At 46.0% G+C, this 22,789-nt stretch overlaps 1 protein-coding gene and 1 pseudogene across 2 annotated transcripts; both read left to right on the forward strand.

The window, feature by feature from the left end:
- The first annotated feature begins 1,009 nt into the window (after positions 1–1,009).
- Positions 1,010–3,225, forward strand: LOC103630091 (uncharacterized). Its single transcript, XM_008651187.3, has one exon. The coding sequence runs from the start codon at positions 1,059–1,061 to the stop codon at positions 3,186–3,188; it is 2,130 nt and encodes a 709-aa protein (XP_008649409.1). The 5' UTR covers positions 1,010–1,058; the 3' UTR covers positions 3,189–3,225.
- Positions 3,226–3,865: 640 nt separating this feature from the next.
- On the forward strand, positions 3,866–11,031 carry LOC100278006 (uncharacterized; annotated as a pseudogene). Its single transcript, NR_157116.1, has 2 exons — positions 3,866–4,153; positions 10,678–11,031. The product of NR_157116.1 is annotated as an uncharacterized protein (transcript).
- The last annotated feature ends 11,758 nt before the right edge of the window (positions 11,032–22,789 follow it).

The raw sequence follows: 22,789 nt of genomic DNA on the forward strand, positions 1-22,789 counted from the left end.
GATGTTAATGTGACGTTGTGATGACACATACATGAGGTGTTAGTCCATGAATAGCGTAGCGCAAATTAGCTAGGTCCTGTGGGTTGTTTTACTTTATATCAATCCTTTACAGGTGCTGTCTGCATAAAGAAAGAAAGCAAGCACCAAGAAGGTGTGCCACTGAAATATTCTTGCTACAACATCTTTCAGCTTCCAATAATGGTCGCTGAAGGCAACCCACGCATGCATTTGCCATTGGTCCTGGTTGTTTGAGCTTTTTTTTAGCTTCTGGCTACCAAAAGCTGATGCGGACAGCCAAACGTCTTAACTTTTTAGTCTGTTTCATAAGAATCATTTTAGTAAAAACCGTCCGAAATCAATATAAATATGTAATCGGTCGAGTCGTCACGATAGTAGTAATCCATCGTTTTCTAGATCTTGAACCCTTTAGACCATTTAATCTTTCTTCACACGTAATCCTCATGATACTCATATTTTTTTCCACAACCAATTCTCAGAAAAAACTGGTAAAAAAAAGCCGAACCAAATAGACCCCCATGCTCTATTGAAAGTTACAGCAAGATGATATATAATTGCACTATAGGATCAATCGGAGTACATCAAAACAGCTGGCCACTAACAGTACACAACCGGCCTTCATTTTACTTTGGTATTTCAACTTTGTTTCTATCACAAAATTTTATTTTATAAGCACATAAATAATGTCATTTTTTACCAACACATAAAGAATAAGCATATAGAGAAAAAAAAAGCTTTCATAACATGTATGTTTCCGATTGCTACCCGTGGGCATCTAGCAAAAAAAATTATGCAAGTGCCTCGAGTCGCTTGCTAATCCATCACTGTCTCTGAGAAACTCGAAGAAGTGCGCATAATTTGCTCAAGTGGGGGCACTCGGTGCATTTTTATTGACAAGTTCAATGCAGTGTGGACGGATCTAGAATCCTCGATCTTTAGTTTTATATATGTATGTATAAATACAGCCTCGTGCATAGAGCTCTCCACAACTTGGCACTTGTACTGCATGCTATGCGCTTGGGATTTCGGGTTAGGAAACCATGGATTCCGCGCCCGGCCCCGCTCCCCGCTCCACACCTGTTTGCTCCTCAGACAATTCAGGAACTGTAAAAGCTTGGGTGATCGTGGCCGTCGTCGGCCTGTTCGCCTTGCACGTCCTGGGTTCGCTACGCCGGCGGTCCAGCAACAGCCTCCTCCACGCTACAGTGATGGCAGTCTCCACACTCTCCTACTCGCTAGTGGGCTACATCGTTGGGGAGATGCGTCGCTCGGATTTCTACTACTACGACTTCGCCGTGTGGGCAGTGTTCGTGCTTCTGCTCCTCGGCAGCACGGACAGCCTCACGGCCTGCCGCCTCGACGACATCGACGACTGGAGGAGCATCTACGTGAAACACCTCTACAAGGCATCCTTGGTGGTCATTGTCATTGTATACACCATCGGCGGCAATAGGGATACCAAGTACCTGTGGTGGCCACTGGCCGCCTTCCTGTTTGTCGGCGTTGTCAAGTGCTACGTGAGGATCGCTTCCATGAGGATGGTGAGCAAGTCCTACCTGTGCAGGGAGGTGAAGGTGATTGCTGAATACATGCAGCACAAGGACAACCTGCTGGTGCCCTTCGATCCCGTCACCATGCAAGGCTACAGTTACATTGTCGATGGCGAGAAGTACTGCGTCGTCGCCAAGAAGCAGCCTGCTGATGGGCGCACACCATGGTACCGCATGAACAGTAATGTTACCACGGTGGAGCAGGTCTGGCAGTGCACTGGCAGACTGCTGCACCTTGGCAAACGGGGCAAGCTGCTCAAGGACTTGTGCCTCTCCATGGCGCTATCCAAGATGCTCAACAGAAGGTTTGCTGGCTTCGAGCTCTCAGAGTCCCACCTTGAGAAAACCCATGACTTGGTTTTCAAAGGCCTCCTCGCCGGGGACGACGACGCCCCACATGAGAGAGCCTTCAGGGTCATCGAGGAAGAGCTAGCTTTTATCCATGACTTGTACTACACAAGGTACTATTACCTCCACCAAAAGGGACGATACATGGCTCTCTGTCCACCCGTCGTCATGTTTGCCCTATGCTCATGGCTCACCTACGTGCTCATCAAGAACTACAACCGCTCTCTTAATATCACCGTATTCATAACGGTCGTCTTGGCATTCCTGGAGTTATACCAGCTCTACTTGTACATAGCCTCTGGTTGGTTCAAGGTGGCGCTGATACTGAGCTACATCTCCACACCATCCTCGCAAAGAAACGGTTGCTGCCTTGAGATGATCATCGGCCGTCTCGTGAGGTTGAAGGCGATTCAGCCGTGGAAGGATACACTTGGGCAGTACTGTCTCCTCCAGGACTTGGGCCGCAGAAGCAGCTGGTTTAGGGATTGTTGTTTCCATTATGCTACTCTGGGTCTTATGGACAAGGCCCCGGCCAGGAAAAAGAAGAAGGGGCGAAAGAGCTCAGTCAAGCTGTCCAAAAATGTTAAGAAAGCCATAGCTGAGTCCCTACTAGGAAGCAACGGCTACCTCACCAATGGGGTGACATCGCTACAAAACAATGGCGTACATGCTCGGCTCGCGTGGGCATGTGATGCTAGTTCCACCCAAGGATCGGTGACTCGAACAATACTTGTGTGGCACGTTGCTACCACCCTGTGCTGGCAGCTGGACGATGCAGCACAAGCCAAGGACGAAGAAGTCGCAACCACGACGGCCTCCACTTTGTCGGAGTACTGCATGCACCTCCTTGCTTTCGCACCAAGGTTCTTGCCCGACCACAGCGCTATATCGGAATCCATACTGGAACAGTCAGTCGACGAAGCAGGACAGCTACTAAAAGGGGCCAAGAACCTGGAGCAGAGGTGTAAGATACTCATGGACAGTACCACCACCAATGGTGGTGGTGCAGCTGATGAAGAAGCACCCCTCGTGGTGCAGGGCGCTCGGCTTGCGAGGCATCTGATGGATGGCATACAGGAACCCACATTGCGGTGGAAGGTCCTCTCTGATTTCTGGGCAGAGATGGTGCTGTATGTCTCGCCGTCCGACGATGCCCGAGTGCACCTAGAAGCTCTTGCTAGAGGAGGGGAGTTCGTCACGCACCTTTGGGCGCTGCTCACACACGCCGGTGTGCTGAAGCGAGGCTATACACGGCCATTGGATGTGGTCTGATTCATCTATAAATAACAAGTGCGCAATTACAATCTTACCAGGAAACGTTCAGTTGCTAGGGATCGAGCTAAGTGCATCAGTAAACTTGTAGCCAATCTTACCAAGAAACACAGACCAACACTCTCGCCTCTATATGCAGTCCTATAAATTTCAGGCTGGATTAGTTCCATGACTCTAGAGAAGTGGCATGATTCCACACAAATGTGAGGAGGTTTCACGGAAACTGGAGTAGTAGCCTAACTAGAGAAGTGGGCTAACTGAACTGTATTTTAGGAAAGAACAAGATTGAATCCAGGCTGAAATTGATCCATAACCGAACAAAGCCTTTCCATGTTCTTGTTAGAGTACGATTAGTTTAGGTAAATGATTAGTGTGTGAAACACACACATTATTGTATATTTATTAACATACATATTTATACATGAGGAATGGATGACAAGCTCCAAGGCATTTGAGCTGGAATAATTGGTTCCGCCACACTATGTACTTGTGTAGATTCAACAATTATATATGTATATGTATGCATGTGTAGATTCATATAGACAAAATATAGTAATATATATGTCTGTTCTTTAATTGTACGCGCAACACTATTTCACTTTGGAAGGAGTGAACATATCCTCACCTGTGTAATTGAACTACGAGGTTGGCCATTCCAGATAGGCAGCGTTGGGACTAAGCAATACAAGTTAGAGGCCTGAGGATAGCTATCGAGACCTGAGCGCCCAGATCCGTCCCGCCGCCGGGAGCCGGTGGACCTGAGCGCCCGATCTGCTCCGCCGACGAGAGGAGGCTACACGCCGGTGGCGGCGGCGGGCGAGTCGCGGCCGGAGCGCCAGCTGGCGCGGTCGCGGCGGTGATCATGTGCTCGCCCGGCATTGGGGAGGGCGTCTCGGCGCGTCAGGCGCCTCACGCTGGCTCCCGGCTGGTCACCGGGGCTGAAGGTGGGGGCTCACGTCGACGAGGTAAGTTCGGTGTCCAATTTGGAGGATGAAGACCGTGAGGATGATACAGCAGGTGTCTTCTCAGTGGATTCATCGTCGGTGGCTGCCTTGACGGAGGGACCTAGGGGTCGTTTCTGGGTCCTTCAAGCTGAGGGAGAATCTGACGATGACTCCAATATTGAGCGGGATGTTGTCGGTGCGGAGAGGCAGATGAATTCGGTCTCTCCCATGGCCAACAATAATCACAGCAGGGATGTAGGTACTGCGTTCTCGAGCACGGGCTCGCATTCTCCGGGAGTGCTATCGTTGGAGGTGATGCACAACGGTGAGATGCGGGGGTCGTCGTGCGGCAGATCGGTGAGTCGCCAAAATATGCTTGAGGAGGAAGCAGGTTGCCGTCCATCTCGTGCTTCGGTTAGCTTGAATGGGAGTCGTCGGGCGAGAGCATGGCCTACCATGGCTTGCCCTCTGACCACTCCTTCTCCCACCGACCCGAGGAGGAAGACAAACAGTGTGGGGGGTCCACATGTCAGCGGACTAAAGTACCCCGAAGAAGAAGGTAGACAGTCGCAGAGCGTAACAGAGCGCCAGCCTATGGGCCTGGGCAGTAATTACGGATTAGAGCCTCAGCAGAAGTTCAATCGTTACAGGCCCTACAAGCCGCCTAATGGTCTTGTGGCCTTTTTCGAAAAGTCTTTCTCGCTGTTCTCACTCCGTAGAGCTCCTAGTACCAGTACTCGCCGCTTAGGATTCCCATCCTACGCTGCAGCAGTCAAGGCTAGGCCACCGGGGACGATGGAGAAGCAGAACCCGCAGCCGCCGGCTCAAGGAGGCAAGATGGGGGACGCTGGCTCAGGGCGCCCGATGGCGAGAGGCAAGTTCCAGTATGATGGTCCTCACCATTTTCGTCCTGGGCATGCCGGTCCACAGTACAACAACCGCGGCCGATCCTGGGCGAGACCGGGATACGGGCGGGGGTACCGCGGCTTGCAGAGAGGTTGGGGGGAGTCCAGACCACATCAAGAAGGTGGTGCCCTGGGCGCTGCTAGGCAGACTACTACAGCCACCAATGCTAACGTGGTGGTACCATCCGCTGGACCTGCAATCGCACAGGATCAACCGGCCAAGGCTGAGGCAATTTTGCAGCAGGCTTTAGCGGCGATCCAGGAATTAAAGGCGGACAAGGGTGGTAGCAGTGGATCGGCACAGGGTACTGAGGGCCTCAAGGGGCCGCAGGACCAAGTGGAGAGCGCAGCCCGGGAAGGTGAGATGAAAAACAAGGACGTCGTTCAGGAGGAAGGTATGAAAATTCAGAGCAAGGCACACTGTCATAGATGTTACGCAAAGGGCCATGTGATGAACGACTGTGTGGCGAAGTTGTATTGTGAAGTGTGTGACGTCGATTCACACATCAAGCAACGGTGCCCTGTTTTCAATGCGCCAAAAGTGCATGCTGTCCCGGCTGGTTTTGCGATCAGCAAGGGTGGGTTTTTTCACATCCCTACCAATAAGAAATTGGTCAAACAGAAGGGGGACTCGAAAGCTGCTTTGATCCTTGTCTCTGATGGTGCATTATCTCTGGACAATGTGGTATGTGAACTTAAGAGGCTCCTTCCGCACCTAGCACCGTGGAAAGTGGATCAAATTGATCAAGGAACCTTCAAAACCATATTTCAGTCCTCCTCGGAATTGAATAGAATGGTTGAATGGGGTCCGGTCAGGGCTAAAACGCAGAAGGCGACTCTTGAGTTTAAGGTATGCTCATCTGGAGGTCGTGTCAAAGCTAAGCTGGTTGATACTTGGATTCAGTTTAATGGGTTGCCGGTTGAATTTTGCACGGTGCCTCACATCTGGGGTGTTGGCTCGACCCTGGGGGTTGCATCCGATGTTGATATGGCGTTTTACAGACAGCATGGCATATGTAGGATGCAGGTCAGTGTGATCGATCCACAGGCAATTCCCTGTGCGGTGGATGTCGAAATAGCCAAGGTCATCTACGAGGTACACTTGTGGGTGGAAAATGGCGCAGGGACAGCGGTCCCAATGGCGGTTGATGATGATTCTTTCTTTGAAGATGATGCTGATAGTAAAAGTGAGGATAAAGGTCCTGATAGGAACAACAAAGATGGTATCAACAGGGAGGAAAATGCTAGTGATCAGACCCTTAACAAGCTGGCCGGTGGGGATAATACCGGGCACAAATCAGTTACTCTCGGGGAAGTCACTACCTCTGCTGGTCAGCCGATATATGGGATGTTAGCTGATGGTTCTTTGGGATTCGGTCAGGAGCTTCCTGCAGATCCGTTGGTGTCCAGCATGGACGGGAATGCTGTTGATGATGAGAAGCTTTTGATGAGAGATGCTGTCGGGAAGGCTAAGCAATCTGCGGTGGCTGCTGCTGTCACCGATCTGGCTGGGGCTGTTATAGCTGATCATGTGCCAATGGATAGTCCAGAGTTGATGCAATCGCCTGATGATAACTGTGAGAAATTGAAGCAGCTGGCTGCTATTCCAGAAGCTTCACAATCTGTCGCAGCTGGTCGCAAGCGAAGGACGAGCATCATGGATGAAAACTCCTTGGCCCGTGCTGAAAGGCTGAAGGCTGAACGTAATGGAGGTAACAGCCCATCTCCCTCCTCTATTTCATGTAATAAAGTTTTGCAAATTCCTTTGAACTTGGCTATTTCGAATCTTGACGCGATTGGTATCTCTCTAGGTGTAGAGGAATCCCATTTAGCTAAGTCAATCCAGGTTCTTAATAGCTATGATAAAGGTATGGTGAGTCAGGTGGGTCGGGATGGCGTGGTAGAAGGGACTGTTTATGACATAGTGGATGAGGAGTCAGATGAGGAATTAGACAGACTTACTCTTAATAATCTTTGTGGGGGTATCATGGATGACTTAATGGATAACGGAGTTGACAACAAGGCGGTTGGTCAAATTCCACTGGATCCAGGTAGTGATACACATAGGAAGAAAGTTAGATCGAAAAAAAAGTAAGAAGAAATTATCGTGCAAAAACAAAAGTTAAAATGAAAGGGGTGTTTTGGAATTGTGATGGTTTTGGAGACCCTAAGAAGCATCGTTTTGTTGCGGATTTAACTAAGGAGTTTAATCTTAGTTTTATTGCGCTGTCTGAAACTGTTAAAAAGGAGTTCTCGACCTCTTTCCTCAAAAATCTGTGTGCAGGGAAGGACTTTCTATGGCATTGTAAAGAACCTAGAGGTCGGTCGGGAGGTATTCTTATGGGGATCGAACTCTCGGTTTTTGACATAGGTGCCATAGATGAAGGAGATTTCCATGTCCGTTTCTTGTTAAAAAATAAACATGATGGGTTTAAGTGGTCTTTGGTCTGCGTTTATGGCCCCGCCCAAGACCACCTTAAGGAACAGTTTTTAGCGGAACTTGTGAACATGGTTAGTAAAATCACTGAACCTGTCATGGTTGGAGGGGATTTCAACTTGCTGCGCAATGCGTCCGAGAAGAACAATGACAATTACAATCCGAGGTGGCCTTTTCTCTTTAATGCCGTAATTGACGGACTTTGCCTAAGGGAGTTGGCTCTCTCGGGTAGACAATATACTTGGGCTAATGCGAGAGCGGTTCCCACTTACGAAAAATTAGATAGGGTACTGGTTTCCACTGAGTGGGAATTACGGTATCCCCGATCTAACGTAGTGGCCCACTCTAGGGATGTGTCCGATCACACACCTCTAATCCTAAGCACTGGCATTGACACTTCAACCTACTCCCCTCCCAGTTTCAAATTAGAGTTGGGTTGGTTCTTAAGGGAGGGTTTTAGGGAGAAGGTGTCAAGTCTGTGGTGTAGGGATAATGGTGGGGTATCGGCCATGGAAAAATGGCAAAACAAGATAAGGAAGGTTAGGCAATTTCTAAGGGGTTGGGCAAAAAATGTCAGTGGTACAAATAAAAAGGAAAAAAAACGTATTATCCAAGACCTTGACATTCTTGATAAGAAAGCAGAAAGTTGCCTTCTTACTACTGAAGAATTAGATTGGCGGAATTTTATGCGTAACAGGCTGGCGGCCCTCCTCAGAGAAGAAGAATTAAAATGGTATCAAAGAGCGAAAACGAAAGGTTTGTTGGAGGGTGATGCAAACACCAAGTTTTTCCATTTAGTGGCAAATGGAAAACATAGGAAAACAAGGATCTTCAAATTACATGACGGGGATAAGGAAATTTCGGGTGATGTTGCGCTTAAGCAGCATATTACCTCATATTATAAATCCTTGTTTGGCAGTTCCGAAGATCCAACGATCACTTTGGACAGTTCCAGAGTAGAAGACATTCCTCAAATCTCCTCGGAGGAAAACGACTTGCTGACGGCAGAATTTACTATGGAGGAGGTTAAGGCGGCTATCTTCCAAATGGAACAAAACAAGGCGCCTGGGCCGGATGGGTTTCCGGCTGAATTTTATCAATTTTTTTGGGAAGAAATTAAGGACGATTTGATGGCTTTATTCAGAGAATTTGGTCTAGGTTGCCTTCCGATGCATAGCTTGAATTTTGGCACGATTATTCTGTTGCCAAAGTCAAATGATGCGTCCCGGATAGAGCAATATAGACCAATTTGTCTGCTGAATGTTAGCTTTAAAATTTTTACCAAGACGGTTATGAATAGGCTAATGACAGTGGCCCACAAGGTTATTAGCCCTACCCAGACTGCTTTTCTTCCCGGTCGTAATATCATGGAAGGTGTTGTGATTCTTCATGAGACCTTACACGAATTACATCGTAAGAAGCAAAATGGGGTAGTGTTTAAGATTGATTTTGAGAAAGCCTATGACAAAGTACGGTGGTCTTTTGTTAGACAAACTTTGCTGATGAAAGGTTTCTCGAACAAGTGGTGTGATTGGATTGAGGCCTTCACCCAAAGAGGTCACGTGAACATAAAGATTAATGACCAGCTCACAAATAACTTTCAAACAAAGAAAGGTCTAAGACAAGGTGATCCGTTATCTCCAGTCCTGTTTAATGTCATTGTTGACATGCTGGTTACTCTTATCAACCGTGCCAAGAGAGAGGGGCATATTGAGGGAGTTATCCCTCACCTGCTGGACGGTGGTCTTTCCATCCTCCAATACGCAGACGATACAATACTCTTTATGGATCATGATCTTGACAAAGCTCGAAATCTCAAACTCATTTTATGTGCGTTTGAGCAACTGTCCGGTCTCAAGATAAACTTTCATAAGAGCGAGATCTTCTGTTTCGGGGATGCCAAAGAACATGAGCAGGCCTATTCAGACCTTTTCGGTTGTAAAGCGGGGGCGTACCCCTTTAGATATTTGGGGATTCCTATGCACTTCAGAAAACTTAGGAATGCAGAGTGGAATAGTGTTATAGAGAGAATAGAAAAGAAACTGAGTAGCTGGAAAGGAAAGCATCTCTCGGTGGGAGGACGCTTAGTCCTTATTAACTCGGTTCTTTCTAGTCTCCCGGTATACATGTTATCTTTCTTTGAAATACCCCGTAAGGTTCTGGAAAAGATTGACTTTCTTAGATCTCGTTTTTACTGGCAATCAGAGGATGAAAAGAAAAAATATAGGTTGGCAAAGTGGGGCGTCCTCTGCCAACCAAAAGAGGTAGGTGGGATCGGGATTAAGAATATTGATTCCCAGAATAAGTGTTTGTTAGTTAAGTGGTTGTTCAAGCTAGCCAACGAAGAGGGAATGTGGCAACAGATCTTAAAGAGAAAATACTTTCGTAACAAGACTATTGGAGAGGTGCAGGTGAAACCTGGAGACTCTCATTTTTGGTCGGGTCTTATGAAAATAAAAGAGCTTTTTCTCTCACATGGGCGGTTTGTGACCAATAGAGGGATAAACGTTAGATTCTGGGAAGATAAGTGGCTAGGGGATTTTTCACTAGAGCACAGATTTCCTTCCCTTTACTACATTACTAGGCGAAAGCATGCTACAGTGGCCAATGTTCTCAGCTCTACTCCCCTTAATGTCTCTTTTCGTAGAGGTCTACAAGGTGATACGTTGAGGCAGTGGAACTCACTAGTGGCCTTGATACTTGATGTGTCCCTCAACCCTGCGAAAGATCACTTCCGTTGGGGTCTGACCCAGAACGGAGAGTACACAGTGCAATCGCTATACTATATAATGATTTGTAGTGGACATGGCCGGCAGGACCAGACAATTTGGAAGATGAAAATACCGTTGAAAATTAAGATTTTCGCGTGGTATTTGAGAAGGGGTGTTACTCTCACGAGAGACAACTTGGCTAAGCGTAATTGGAACGGTCCTAAAAATTGTGTTTTCTGTTATTACAATGAATCCATACAACATCTGTTCTTTGAGTGTCACTTTGCCAAATTCATGTGGCGGGCGGTGAGTCTAACCTTTGGGTTAAGGACACCATGTAGCGTTTATGATCTTTTTAATCTTTGGGCCCGGGGATTCTCCCCCAAGGATAGACTAAAGATTCTAGTAGGGGCTATAGCCATATGCTGGGCAATTTGGCTAAGTAGGAATGATGTGGTTTTTAATAAAAGTCCGATCAAAACTTACATGCAGGTACTTTACAGAGGAACCTACTGGTGTCGTTTCTGGGCGCAACTTCAAAGGCATGAGGAAGACGCCAAGGTTATCAGGGAGGCCTGCAGGAAGCTTGAGACGACAGTGATGCAGATCTTCGCTTTTCACGGGTGGCAGTTTAGTAATAGGATCGCTCTGTGAGAGTTGTTTTTACTTTTGCTGTCCACCCAACTGCGTTTGGGGTTTGTATCGCCGCTTGTGGCTCTTTGAGTTGGATCTGTTGGTGTGGTGTTGTCATGACAGGCCGTCATCCTCGTGATGTAGGCTGGGAACACTCTATCCCATTATCTAAAAAAATCAATAGTAATATATACAAATGTCGACAAAGTTTCCTAACTTCTAACTATATTCTCGTTTCTACGTTCTTAATATGAATCTTCATCTTCTGCGTCATCAAGAGCTTTTCCATCATAAAGGAACTGTCCTTCTTTATATACTACCTTTCTATTAATAGACCCCATGAGTTGTTCTTGAATGGCTTCTATCCTATCCACCACGAGTACTTCTTCCTTCATTCTTATTTCCTGTCATTTGCCAATAACATTAATAAAAAGTGTTATGGCATAAAACTACAAGCTAAGATACTCTATTAATAGGAAATCAACATAAATACTATAGATAATGTTGATGTATCTGGATATCTTTGGCAAATGACTTGTTACTATAAATGTGTGAATAAATTCACAAACGTAGTAATTGTAAAGGTTATTCCCTTTTTCTTGTATCAAACATGGAAATCAAGAAAAGTTATGAATTATTATTAGCATGTAACTCGAGGGATTGGGAATCTACAAATGTACTGGAAAGTTTGCCCTAATCTAAAGAGTTTCTTTCAGGATGACATGCTATTTGTGTCGTCGACTCCATGCGATGTGAAAATGAAAATTATAATTCCTTCATGCATGCATGATTCAATGATTTAGAGGTTTAGAGAGTTAGCTTCGAATGGTAAGAATTACTCTTTAAGGAGGTCTATGATTCCATTTAAGTCATCAACTGGCTTTCTCAAGGAGTCAAGGATAAATACAATGCCTTCTTCCATTGATACCACTAGAAGCGCCTAGTGAAAGTTGTAAAAAGATTATAAACATGGAGAGAAAATTAGACTACACATTTAGTCTGAAAATTTTGTATGGATATGTAAAGATAATGGACACTAACTTAAAATTGAAAGGGAAATGGGCTAGTTAGCTATTTCTACCTGTTTTGGTGATTGGATGTCCAACACAATATCTTGGACTAACTTGTTTGCTAAGTATATGAGCACAAGGTCACTTGTACGCAATTTGAAGGCTCTAAGTCCAAATGAGCTTAAAACAGGCCAGAAAGTGAAATTGGAGAAAAAGGGTAAAACTATGAGGTTTGAATATTTAGATAAGTTACATATGCCTTTTACGATGTTTCGAGCACTTGTGTTTGCACTCTAACTCACTTTGTAGAGAGAACTATTTCTTGGAGTTAGTTTGATCCACAACTCAAATTCTGGAGAAAAGTTGAGAAAGAGATGAGTTTCATAGACTTAGTTCAATTGGTTAACACTACAGGAATTTTAAAGATTCCCGTCGGCTAAACTAACTCCCGTCGGCCAGAGCAAAAGCCGACGGGCATAGCTCTAAACACCCAAGTGGTGGTTATCTCTAAACACTCGTTGACTCGCTCTTCGCATTCCCTCCTCCTGGTGGTGGTGGCGGCAGCGGCCAAAGCTCTAACCACCCAAGTGGTGGTTATCTCTAAACACTCGTGCTCGTTATGTTTTTAACTCCTGGACGTTATGTTTGTGTAAACACTTGATCTTAACTCGTATCAGAAATGTTTGTGTATGTTATGTGACGGATTTAACCTATAATGCGTTTGTGATGTGTACGTTCATGTGTATGATATATATGTTTTGTGATGTGTATGTTCATGTGGATGATATATATATTTTGTCATATGTTTGTCTGTAGAGAAATGTCTAATTTGGTGTTGGTGTTGCAGAAATATACATTAACTCCCGTCGGCCCAATTAATTCCCGTCGGTTTGACCATAGCCGACGGGCATTAACTATTAACTCCCGTCGGCCCAGTTAATCCCCGTCGGCCCAGTCAACCGACGGGGATTAGCCATAACTCCCGTCGGCCCAGTCAGCCGATGGGGATTAGCCATAACTCCCGTCGGTCATTAACTAGCCGACGGGGATTAATTATTCCCGTCAGCCGCCGACGGGAATAACCGTATCCCCGACATCTGACGCCCGTCGGCTAACAACCGACGGGAATAAGCCTTAAACCGACGGGAATAAGTAATTCCCGTCGGTTTAAGGCTTATTCCCGTCGGTTGTTAGCCGACGGGAATTAATTGATTTCCTGTAGTGTAAACTCTAACAATGTTTGTCTAAGTCGTAGGGAAGATCACAAGAAAGGCCAAATCAAAGTGAAGAAGTTATGCTCAAAAGAGCCTAACTTGGGTTGGTTTTGGTGTCAATGTGGACCAGGTTCACAGTGAGCCCAGACTTCAGGGTCCGGTGGTGCACCAGACCCCTCTGTACGAACTCGCCAGTCTCGAGAATTTTATTTATAAAATTCACCGGATCGTCTAGAGTTAAGGGTCCGGTGTGCCCCCGGACCGCTTCTCCAATGACTACTTCAGCCTTCATGCGGCGGCCAATGGCTAGCTAATGTGACGGAGGGTCTTGTGGTGCACTGGACCGGTCCAGTGTCAGACCATTTTGGAAGCCGCTAATCTGAATCTCGGAGGGGCTTGTTGGGGGCCTATTATGTCGAAGATCCTCATTTAACCTTCACTTCGGCACAAACAAGTGTGTTTCAGGTACACTTTAATCAATGGACGAAGCTGACCTTCGGTCCAAACGACATATAAAGAAGATTCGCCTGTACGCGGAGAAGTCGATCACTTCGGAAAAGGAGATGGGCTTCGAGTGAAAGCTGAGAAGAAGCTCTTACGTGTCGAAGGCCAAGACCTGCGTAGCAAAGAAAAGAGAAAATACATTGATGTGTTGATATCGTCTGTAAACAATGTGTGTAAAACCTTGAGGGGCATGATTGTAATTTTGTACAAAGGCTGTTCATCTTGCCTATAAATAGGTGAACAGTGTCATGCATAAGATACCTTTTCAAAAGCCATAGCTTCGTGTTGCTTAGCCTTCAAAGAATCTTTGTGCCACCTTGCGTTAAGGAGCCGAAGGTATGATTGTAGACTTGTTTGATATAAAAGATGGAATAAAAATGCTAAGGAATATGAGATAAGTTCTATATAGAGCTTTACATTGTCTTTTTCATATCATTTCATTTACGTTTCTCTTTGGAAACCTTCGTCCTTCGTACAAACGCTTCGAAGAAGTGTTAAACTAAAGGATGAAGGTTTTAATATTTAACTTGTTTTGCCTTGATTTTTGATGCCTTTATAGGGGAATTGAAATCAAGTACCAACATTGGCGCCCATCTAAGGTGATCTCACAACCACAACAAGCTACACCACAACGAAGAGCATGGCAAGCCATCAAGCTTCGCCAACACCCATGAAGAAGCTTATGCTTCCCATCACTAGGGGCTCGAGCTTCGAACCTAGCAACAAAAGGCAAAATAAAGAGGCCCAAAGAAGGGTACACCATGTAGGTGTCCAAGGACCGTACATTAGGACCAAGTGTCCCCATATTCCTATTACTTCTCTCAGAATGACCTTCGTCTCAAAGACTATCCACATATGGATTCCATGGTTATCTCTTGTGTTATCGAAGGCTTCGTGGTACACAATGTCCTAGTTGACACAGACAGTGCTGCAGACATCATATTTGCCAAGGCTTTCAAGCAAATGCAAGAGCCCAAAGATAAGATCCAAGATTCAGCTTTTCCTCTCTGTGGCTTTGGAGGATAGGAGGTGATCGCACTAGGAAAGTTGGTTATGCCTATTACCTTCGACTATGTTAACAACACAAGAACAGAGGAAGTCATGTTGAAATTGTTGATATGGAATTCCCATACAATGCTATCATTAGAAGAGGAACCCTCAATGTATTCAAAGTACTTCTGCATTCAGCTTACCTTTGCATGAAGATACCCAACAATCAAGGGGTCATATCAGTTTATGGTAGCCAAGAGGCAGGAAGAAGGGCAGAAGGGACCCTGCAAGAGCCAAAGATTGTCTTAACATAGATGAAGCTGATGTGCAAATCTAGGAATTTGAAAAGCCAGTAAAAGAAAAGGCATCTTTGGCGGATCAGGCAAAGCTGGTACTTCTCTTTGATGATGTTGCAGAGTAGATGGTTTTCTTCGGCAATCAACTAACTTCAGAGCAAGAGTCTAATCTCCAAAGGTTTTTGTTTCACAACAAGGATGTTTTTGTCTGGTCAGCAAAAGACATGTGTGGAGTGGACAAAAGCATAATAGAGCATGCTCTAAATGTGGATCTATGTGTCATACCACGTAAGCAAAAGCTTCTCAAGATGTCTGAAGAGAAGGCCAAAGGTGCAAAAGCCGAGGTTTATAGATTGCTTACTGCCAAGGTCATAAGGGAAGTTGCACACCCAGAGTGGTTGGCCAAGAAAGTAATGGTCAAGAAATCCAACAACAAGTTGATGATGTATATTGTCACACCCGGTTTTGGAAGGCAAACTGAATGCGAACCATGTACGTGTCAGGATCAGAAATTCACGTATACATTGATTACATAATTGGACATCATCACACAGTGCTCAAATAATAGCGGAAAGAAGTAGTACTTTTATTACATCATGATGTCCAAAACATCAAAGTACTGAACGAAACGTAGTACGATAAGACCTTCACAGGCAGCTGACTAGGGGTTTGCCGCTAATCTACTCTAGAACTCATCGAAGTCCTGGAACTCCTGAAAGTCCTCCACATGGCCCTCATCTTCTCCTGAGTTGGGTTTGCAATGGGGACAACATGGAGTTTGGTGTTTTAAGCAAGGGTGAGTACACATCAACGTACTCAGCAAATGTCCCGTTTGGCTAAAGTGGACTAGCTGCATGTGGGGTGAAGTTCAAATCAATTGCTTTTAGTTAGTTAGGTATTTATTACTAGGAGAGAGCCAAGTTTTAGCAATAACCTCAAGTTATTAACCCAAAACGTACTCCCTCCAAGAGGAAATACAAGGATCCATCATTATAACCATCATCATTAAACCATCACAATCAAGGTATCCAGAATAACTCTAATCAAATGAGCTCACAAGGCTGCTCATAACCGTGAGCATGGCTGATATACCAGTTTCTAACCCTCTGCAGAGGTCGCACACTTTACCCACGAGCTGTGATCCCTTTTTTCCACGGGTTGTATAGACCCTTAAACACTCCCAAGGTGAGTCGGCAAGGTTTCACCACGTAGCCTTTACAAAGTTTCCCCAAAGGTCATAGTCGTCTATTAGGTTTCTCTAGTTTGATAAACACAGTACCTCTCCTCACAGGAGGGGTGACTATTAAAAGAAAAACAAACGAACCTCGGCACCTAGCCTCGACAGAGCAAGTACTGTGCCCAGACCCCATTAACGGCACGACGGTGAAGCCGACTACACCTCAAGTTCCTCTAATTAATCAGCTAAGGGTGTCCCATACCACCCTCATGGTTGTACTATTTTCCCGGGTGGTCATCCAACGAACACGTCCTTACGGAGTACTCGGGAAATAGCCTGAGTCCCCTTTAGTGCCACAAGTTCATCATCATATCCAGAATAACAACATCATATCATAAAGTATTCTCATCATGTTCATTGATTAAAGTAAAGCACTAGCATGATATTAATCATAATAGCTAATTCCAAAAGGATAACCAAGGACAGGATAAACAGAACACTAGTCAATCCTTAGATTGATCATGGTATGCGGGACAATGAATTATAAAGTAAGTAGTACATAATGGGTCAGAGAACACTTGCCTTCACCAGGTTGTTGCTCAGGGAAATCTCTAGCAACTCCCTTGAGGAACACAGACCGCTCGTTGTCTACGCAAAGCAATCATCCATTCAACACACTTAAGGAATAGCAAAGAAACAATACACCAAACATATGTAGCAGAGTAATCATAGATTGAACAAAGAAGATAGGCAGTGAGGTGTTCCCTAAGCCTAGGGTAGATCACTATACACAGAGGTGCATCATTCATTAACCAAATCTATATCCTTGTAACATTTGTTCAGTTGGAGTTTACTTAGTGATGGTATTAGTGTCTAGGTGTTGCTAGGTTTCAAGATTAGAGTGTGTGTTAGGTCCTTCTCATTCTCAAATTTTATTAATTAAGAATCTAATCTCTCTAATTCAAACCATGAATTATTCATTTAAATGAAAACATTAAAACAGTGAGAGAACACACTTTTAATAAGCAGACAGCATTACCATGAACAGTATGCAATTTGAATCACTTAAATTGGAGTCCTTATGCAAAAGCTACAAGGTTTACAAGTTCTGGGGGCTATTGTGCAATTAACTATAGATCCCAGGGGCTAACACATGATTTTTCCTAGACTCATGCTATAGGCGCCTGAAAGGGAAATAGTCTCAACATTTCCTATAATCGATTTTGGTGTTTGACGACCATCACAAACCTTTTGGACTAACCAGTTTGCCTAATTGATCATTTCACAGGTGCATAAGTTCATCTACAACTATCCTAAATCGACTGTCTGGAATACCATAGATTATTCTGGATAGGAGAAGCTTTTTGGAAAAACAGACTAAGCGCGGACCGTCCGCGACACCAAGGTGACCCTCGGACAGGAACACTGCATAGACGTGAGTCTACACTATGGACCATCCGATGGAAAAGCAAGCACCATCCGAGACCAAGCGCGGACCGTCCAGCCTCAGGCGTGGACCGTCCGGTCGGCGCAGAACCGAAAAACCCGAAGGTGACGGGTTCGGTAAAATGAATTATAAGCGTCCTCGCGGACTATCTGGGGTGCACAACCGGACCGTCCACGACTGCGGTACCTGACATCTGACCACACATTTAATGCATAGTAGCCGTTGATATAGCCGTTACTGCTGACCGTTGTGATTTCAGCCGTTGATGTACAGGGGCGGACCGTCCGGACCAGGGGTGTGGACCGTCCACGGTCGGCAGAAAGGGGGCAACGGCTAGGAAGTGGTTGGGGGCTATAAATACAACCCCAACCACCTCCATTCACAAGACCCAAGCATTCCAATCCTCTACATTCAATACAAGGGCTAGCAATCCATTCAAAGACACAATCAAAGCTTCCAATCTCTCCAAGTTCCACAATTAAGACAAGTGATCATTAGTGATTAGTGACTTGAGAGAGAGAGAGAGTGATCCGTGTATTATTTGTCGCTCTTGTCGCTTGGCTTTTGCAATCGTGCTTTCTTCTTCCTCTTTCTTGTTCTCAAGATACTTGTAATCAAAGCAAGAGACACCAAGTTGTGGCGGTCCTTGTAGGGGTCTAAGTGACCCATTTGATTAAGGAGAAAGCTCACTCGGTCTAAGTGACCGTTTGAGAGAGGGAAAGGGTTCAAAGAGACCCGGTCTTTGTGACCACCCTAACGGGGACTAGGTTCGCAAGAACCGAACCTCGATAAAACAATTCACCGTGTCATCCGCTCTATTTCTTGGTTAATTTGTTTTTCACCCTATCTCTCGGACTCGGATTTTATTCTAACACTAACCCGGCTTGTAGATTGTGCTTAAAGTTTATAATTTTCAGATTCCGCCTATTCACCCCCCTCTAGGTGACTTTCAATTGGTATCGGAGCCCAATACTTCATTAGAGTCTAACCACTCAAAGTGATGTCGGGAGATCACGCCAAGAGGGAGATCATGACCGGTAGCGACAAGTCCGCAAGCTCGGGAAGAACTCATTCGAGGGAGTCCGGCCACAAGAACAAGGAGGAATCTTCTTCCTCCATCAAGTCACAACGGAGAGGTGACAAGAAGAAGAAGATGAAGAAAGTGGTCTACTACAAAACCGACTCTTCGTCACCCTCTACCTCCGGCTCTGAATCGGCGTTCGTCACTTCTAAGTGCCATGAGTGCAAGTGAAAGTCGCCTAGAGGGGGGTGAATAAGCAAATCTGAAATTTATAAACTTTAAGCACAACTACAAGCCGGGGTTAGCGTTAGAAATAAAGTCGAGTCCGAAAGAGAGGGCGAAAACAGATCAACCAAAGAAATAGAGCGGATGACACAGTGATTTGTTTTACCGAGGTTCGGTTCTTGCAAACCTACTCCCCGTTGAGGTGATCACAAAGACTGGGTCTCTTTCAACCCTTTCCCTCTCTCAAACGGTCGCCTAGACAGAGTGAGTTTTTCTCCTCAATCAAATGGGTCACTTAGACCCCACAAGGACCACCACACAATTGGTGTCTCTTGCTTTGATTACAAATGTCTTGAGAACAAGAATGGGGAAGAAGAAAAGCGATCCAAGCGACAAGAACTCAAATGAACACGAAAATCTCTCTCTAACTAGTCACTAAGTGTTTGGAGTGATTTTGGACTTGGGAGAGGATTTGATCTCTTGTTTGTGTCTTGGAGTGAAGTCTAGATCTCTTGTATTGAATGCAATGGCTGAAAACTTGGATGCCTTGAATGGTGGTGGTTGGGGGTATTTATAGCCCCAACCACCAAAACAGCCGTTAGGGAGGGCTGCTGTCGATGGGCACACCGGACAGTCCGGTGCGCCACCGGACACTGTCCGGTGCGCTAGCCACGTCACCCAACTGTTAGGGTTCTGACGGTTTCGACCGTTGTAGCTCTGACATCTTGGGGCACCGGACAGTCCGGTGCCGCACCAGACAGTTACTGTTCACTATCCGGTGCGCCTTCTGGCGCTGCTCTGACTCTACGCGAACTTTCCGCGCACTATGCAGTTGTCAGTCGACCGTTGGAGTCGACCGTTGCGCTGGCGAGCCGTTGCTCCGCTGGCACACCGGACAGTCCGGTGAATTATAGCGGAGCGCGGACTCAGAAACCCAAAGGTGAGGAGTTTGAAGTCGATTCACCCTGGTGCACCGGACACTGTCCGGTGGCAGACCGGACAGTCCGGTGCGCCAGACCATGGTTCTCTTCGGTTTCTTTTGCTCCTTTCTTTTGAACGCTAACTTTAATCTTTTTATTGGTTTGTGCTGAACCTTTGATACCTGTAGAACATGTAATCTATAGCAAACTAGTTAGTCCAATTATTTGTGTTGGGCAATTCATCCACCAAAATCATTTAGGAAAACGTTTGACCCTATTTCCCTTTCAATCTCCCCCTTTTTGATGATTGATGCCAACACAAACCAAAGCAAATATATAAGTGCAGAATTGAACTAGTTTGCATAAGGTAAGTGCAAAGATTGCTTGGAATTAAACCAATTTATAATTTCATTAGATATGCATGGATTTCTTTCTTTCTTTTAACATTTTGGACCACATTTGCACCACTTGTTTTGTTTTTGCAAATCTTTTTGGAAATTCTTTTTCAAAGTCATTTGCAAATAGTCAAAGGTATATGAATAAGATTTTGAGAAGCATTTTCAAGATTTGAAATTTTCTCCCCTTGTTTCAAATGCTTTTCCTTTGACTTAAACAAAACTCCCGCTGAATGAAATTCACCTCTTAGTGCTCAAGAGGGTTTTACTAATTGAAAGAAGATTAACTAAACCAATTTTGAAAAAATGCTAACCAATTGAAAACTTCTTCTTTTAAATATTTCATCAAAAGATACCAATTGAAAAACTTCAGTTTAAATTTTGAAATTGGTGGTGGTGTGGTCCTTTTGCTTTGGGCTAATACTCTCTCCCCCTTTGGCATTAATCGCCAAAACCGGAGACATTGAGAGCCCTTTTTACTTTCTCCCCAATGGTACAAGTAAAAATGAGTGAAGATTATACCAAAGTGGAGAGCGGTGCGGAGTAACGGCGAAGGGTAAATAATACCGATAGAGTGGAGTGGAAGCCTTGTCTTCGCTGAAGACTCCATTTCCCTTTCAATCTATGACTTAGTAGAAATTCACTTGAAAACACCGCTCATTCCTATAAAAGAGATATGATCAAAGGTATAAAAGAGATATGATCAAAGGTATATAAATGAGCTATGTGTGCAAAGTATCAATCAAAGTTCCGAGAATCAAGAATATTTAGCTCATTCCTATGTTTGGTAAAGGTTTTCTCATCTAGTGGTTTGGTAAAGATATCGGCTAATTGTTCTTTGGTACTAACATAAGCAATCTCAATATCACCCCTTTGTTGGTGATCCCTCAAAAAGTGATACTGAATGGCTATGTGCTTAGTGCGGCTGTGTTCAACGGGATTATCCGCCATGCGGATTGCACTCTCATTATCACATAGGAGAGGGACTTTGCTCAATTTGTAGCCATAGTCCTTAAGGGTTTGCCTCATCCAAAGCAATTGCGCGCAACAATGGTCTGCGGCAATATATTCGGCTTCGGCGGTAGAAAGAGCTACTGAATTTTGTTTCTTTGAAGCCCAAGACACCAGGGATCTTCTCAAGAACTGACAAGTCCCTGATGTGCTCTTTCTATCAATTTTACACCCTGCGCAATCAGCATCTAAATAACCTATTAAGTCAAAAGTGGATCCCTTGGGGTACCAAAGTCCAAAATTAGATGTATGAACTAAATATCTCAAGATTCTTTTCACGGCCCTAAGGTGAACTTCCTTAGGATCGGCTTGGAATCTTGCACACATGCATACGGAAAGCATAATATCCGGTCGAGATGCACATAAATAGAGTAGAGATCCTATTATCGACCAGTATACCTTTTGATCTACAGATTTACCTCCCGTGTCGAGGTCGAGATGCCCATTGGTTCCCATGGGTGTCTTGATGGGTTTGGCATCCTTCATTCCAAACTTGGTGAGTATGTCTTGAGTATACTTTGTTTGGCTGGTGAAGGTGCCCTCTTGGAGTTGCTTTACTTGAAAGACTAGGAAATTGTTCAACTCCCCCATCATAGACATCTCGAATTTTTGAATCATAATCCTACTAAACTCTTCACAAGTAGATTTGTTAGTAGACCCAAATATGATACTGTCGGCGTTTCGACCCCGGGGGGTCCCTGGACCGACGAGTAAATTGTCGCCATGTGTCCCAGCCCAGATGGGTCGGCGCGAGACGGAGCACGAAGGGGGGAAAAAGGGGAGACAGGCAAAAGGGGAAACCCGCGGCCTTCGTGTTGTCCTGCGCCCAGGTCGGGTGCGCTTGCAGTAGTGGGTTACAAGCGTCCGCGTGGGAGAGAGCGAGGGACTTTACGCGTCGTCCCGTCCTCCCACGCGGCCAACCTTCTCGTAAGAGAGCCCTGGACCTTCCTTTTATAGGCGTAAGGAGAGGGTCTAGGTGTACAATGGGGGTGTAGCAGTGTGCTAACGTGTCTAGCAGAGAGGAGCTAGCGCCCTAAGTACATGCCGTCGTGGGAGCCGAAGAGGTTTTGGCGCCCTGTTCATGTGATGTTGTGGCCGTCGGAGGAGCGTTGGAGCCTTGCGGAAGGACAGCTGTCGGGGCTGTCGAGTCCTTGCTGACGTCTCCTTGCTTCCGTAAGGGGCTGAGAGCCGCCGTCGTCATGGAGCACGTGAGGCGCCATCATTATTTGTTTACCGGGGCGAGCCAGATGGGACGCTGGTCTTGTTCCCCGTAGCCTAAGCTAGCTAGGGGTAGGGTAATGATGGCCCCCCTGTGACGTGGTCGGTCCGAGCCCTGCGTCGGGCGAGGCGGAGGCTCCTCCGAGGTCGAGGTCGAGTCTGTCTTCTGAGGTCGAGGTCGAGTCCGAGCCCCGGGTCAGGCGAGGCGGAGACCGTCGTCTGAGGCCAGGGCTGAGTCCGAGCCCTAGGGTCGGGCGAGGCAGAGTTCGTCGTCTTCCAGAGCCGAGGCCGAGTCCGAGCCCTGGGGTCGGGCGAGGCGGAGTTCGCCGTCTTCCGGAGCCGAGGCCGAGTCCGAGCCCTGGGGTCGGGCGAGGCGGAGTCCGTCGTCTTCCGGGGCCGAGGCCGAGTCCGAGCCCTGGGGTCGGGCGAAGCGGAGTTCGTCGTCCGAGGCCGAGACGGGGGCCGAGCCCTAGGGTCGGGTGAGGCGGAGCTTCCTATGGCGCCCGAGGCCGGACTTGGCTGCTTGAGAGAACCTAGAGGGGG

Source organism: Zea mays, chromosome 6, assembly GCF_902167145.1.
Source record: "Zea mays cultivar B73 chromosome 6, Zm-B73-REFERENCE-NAM-5.0, whole genome shotgun sequence".
In the NCBI taxonomy this organism is placed as follows: domain Eukaryota; kingdom Viridiplantae; phylum Streptophyta; class Magnoliopsida; order Poales; family Poaceae; genus Zea; species Zea mays.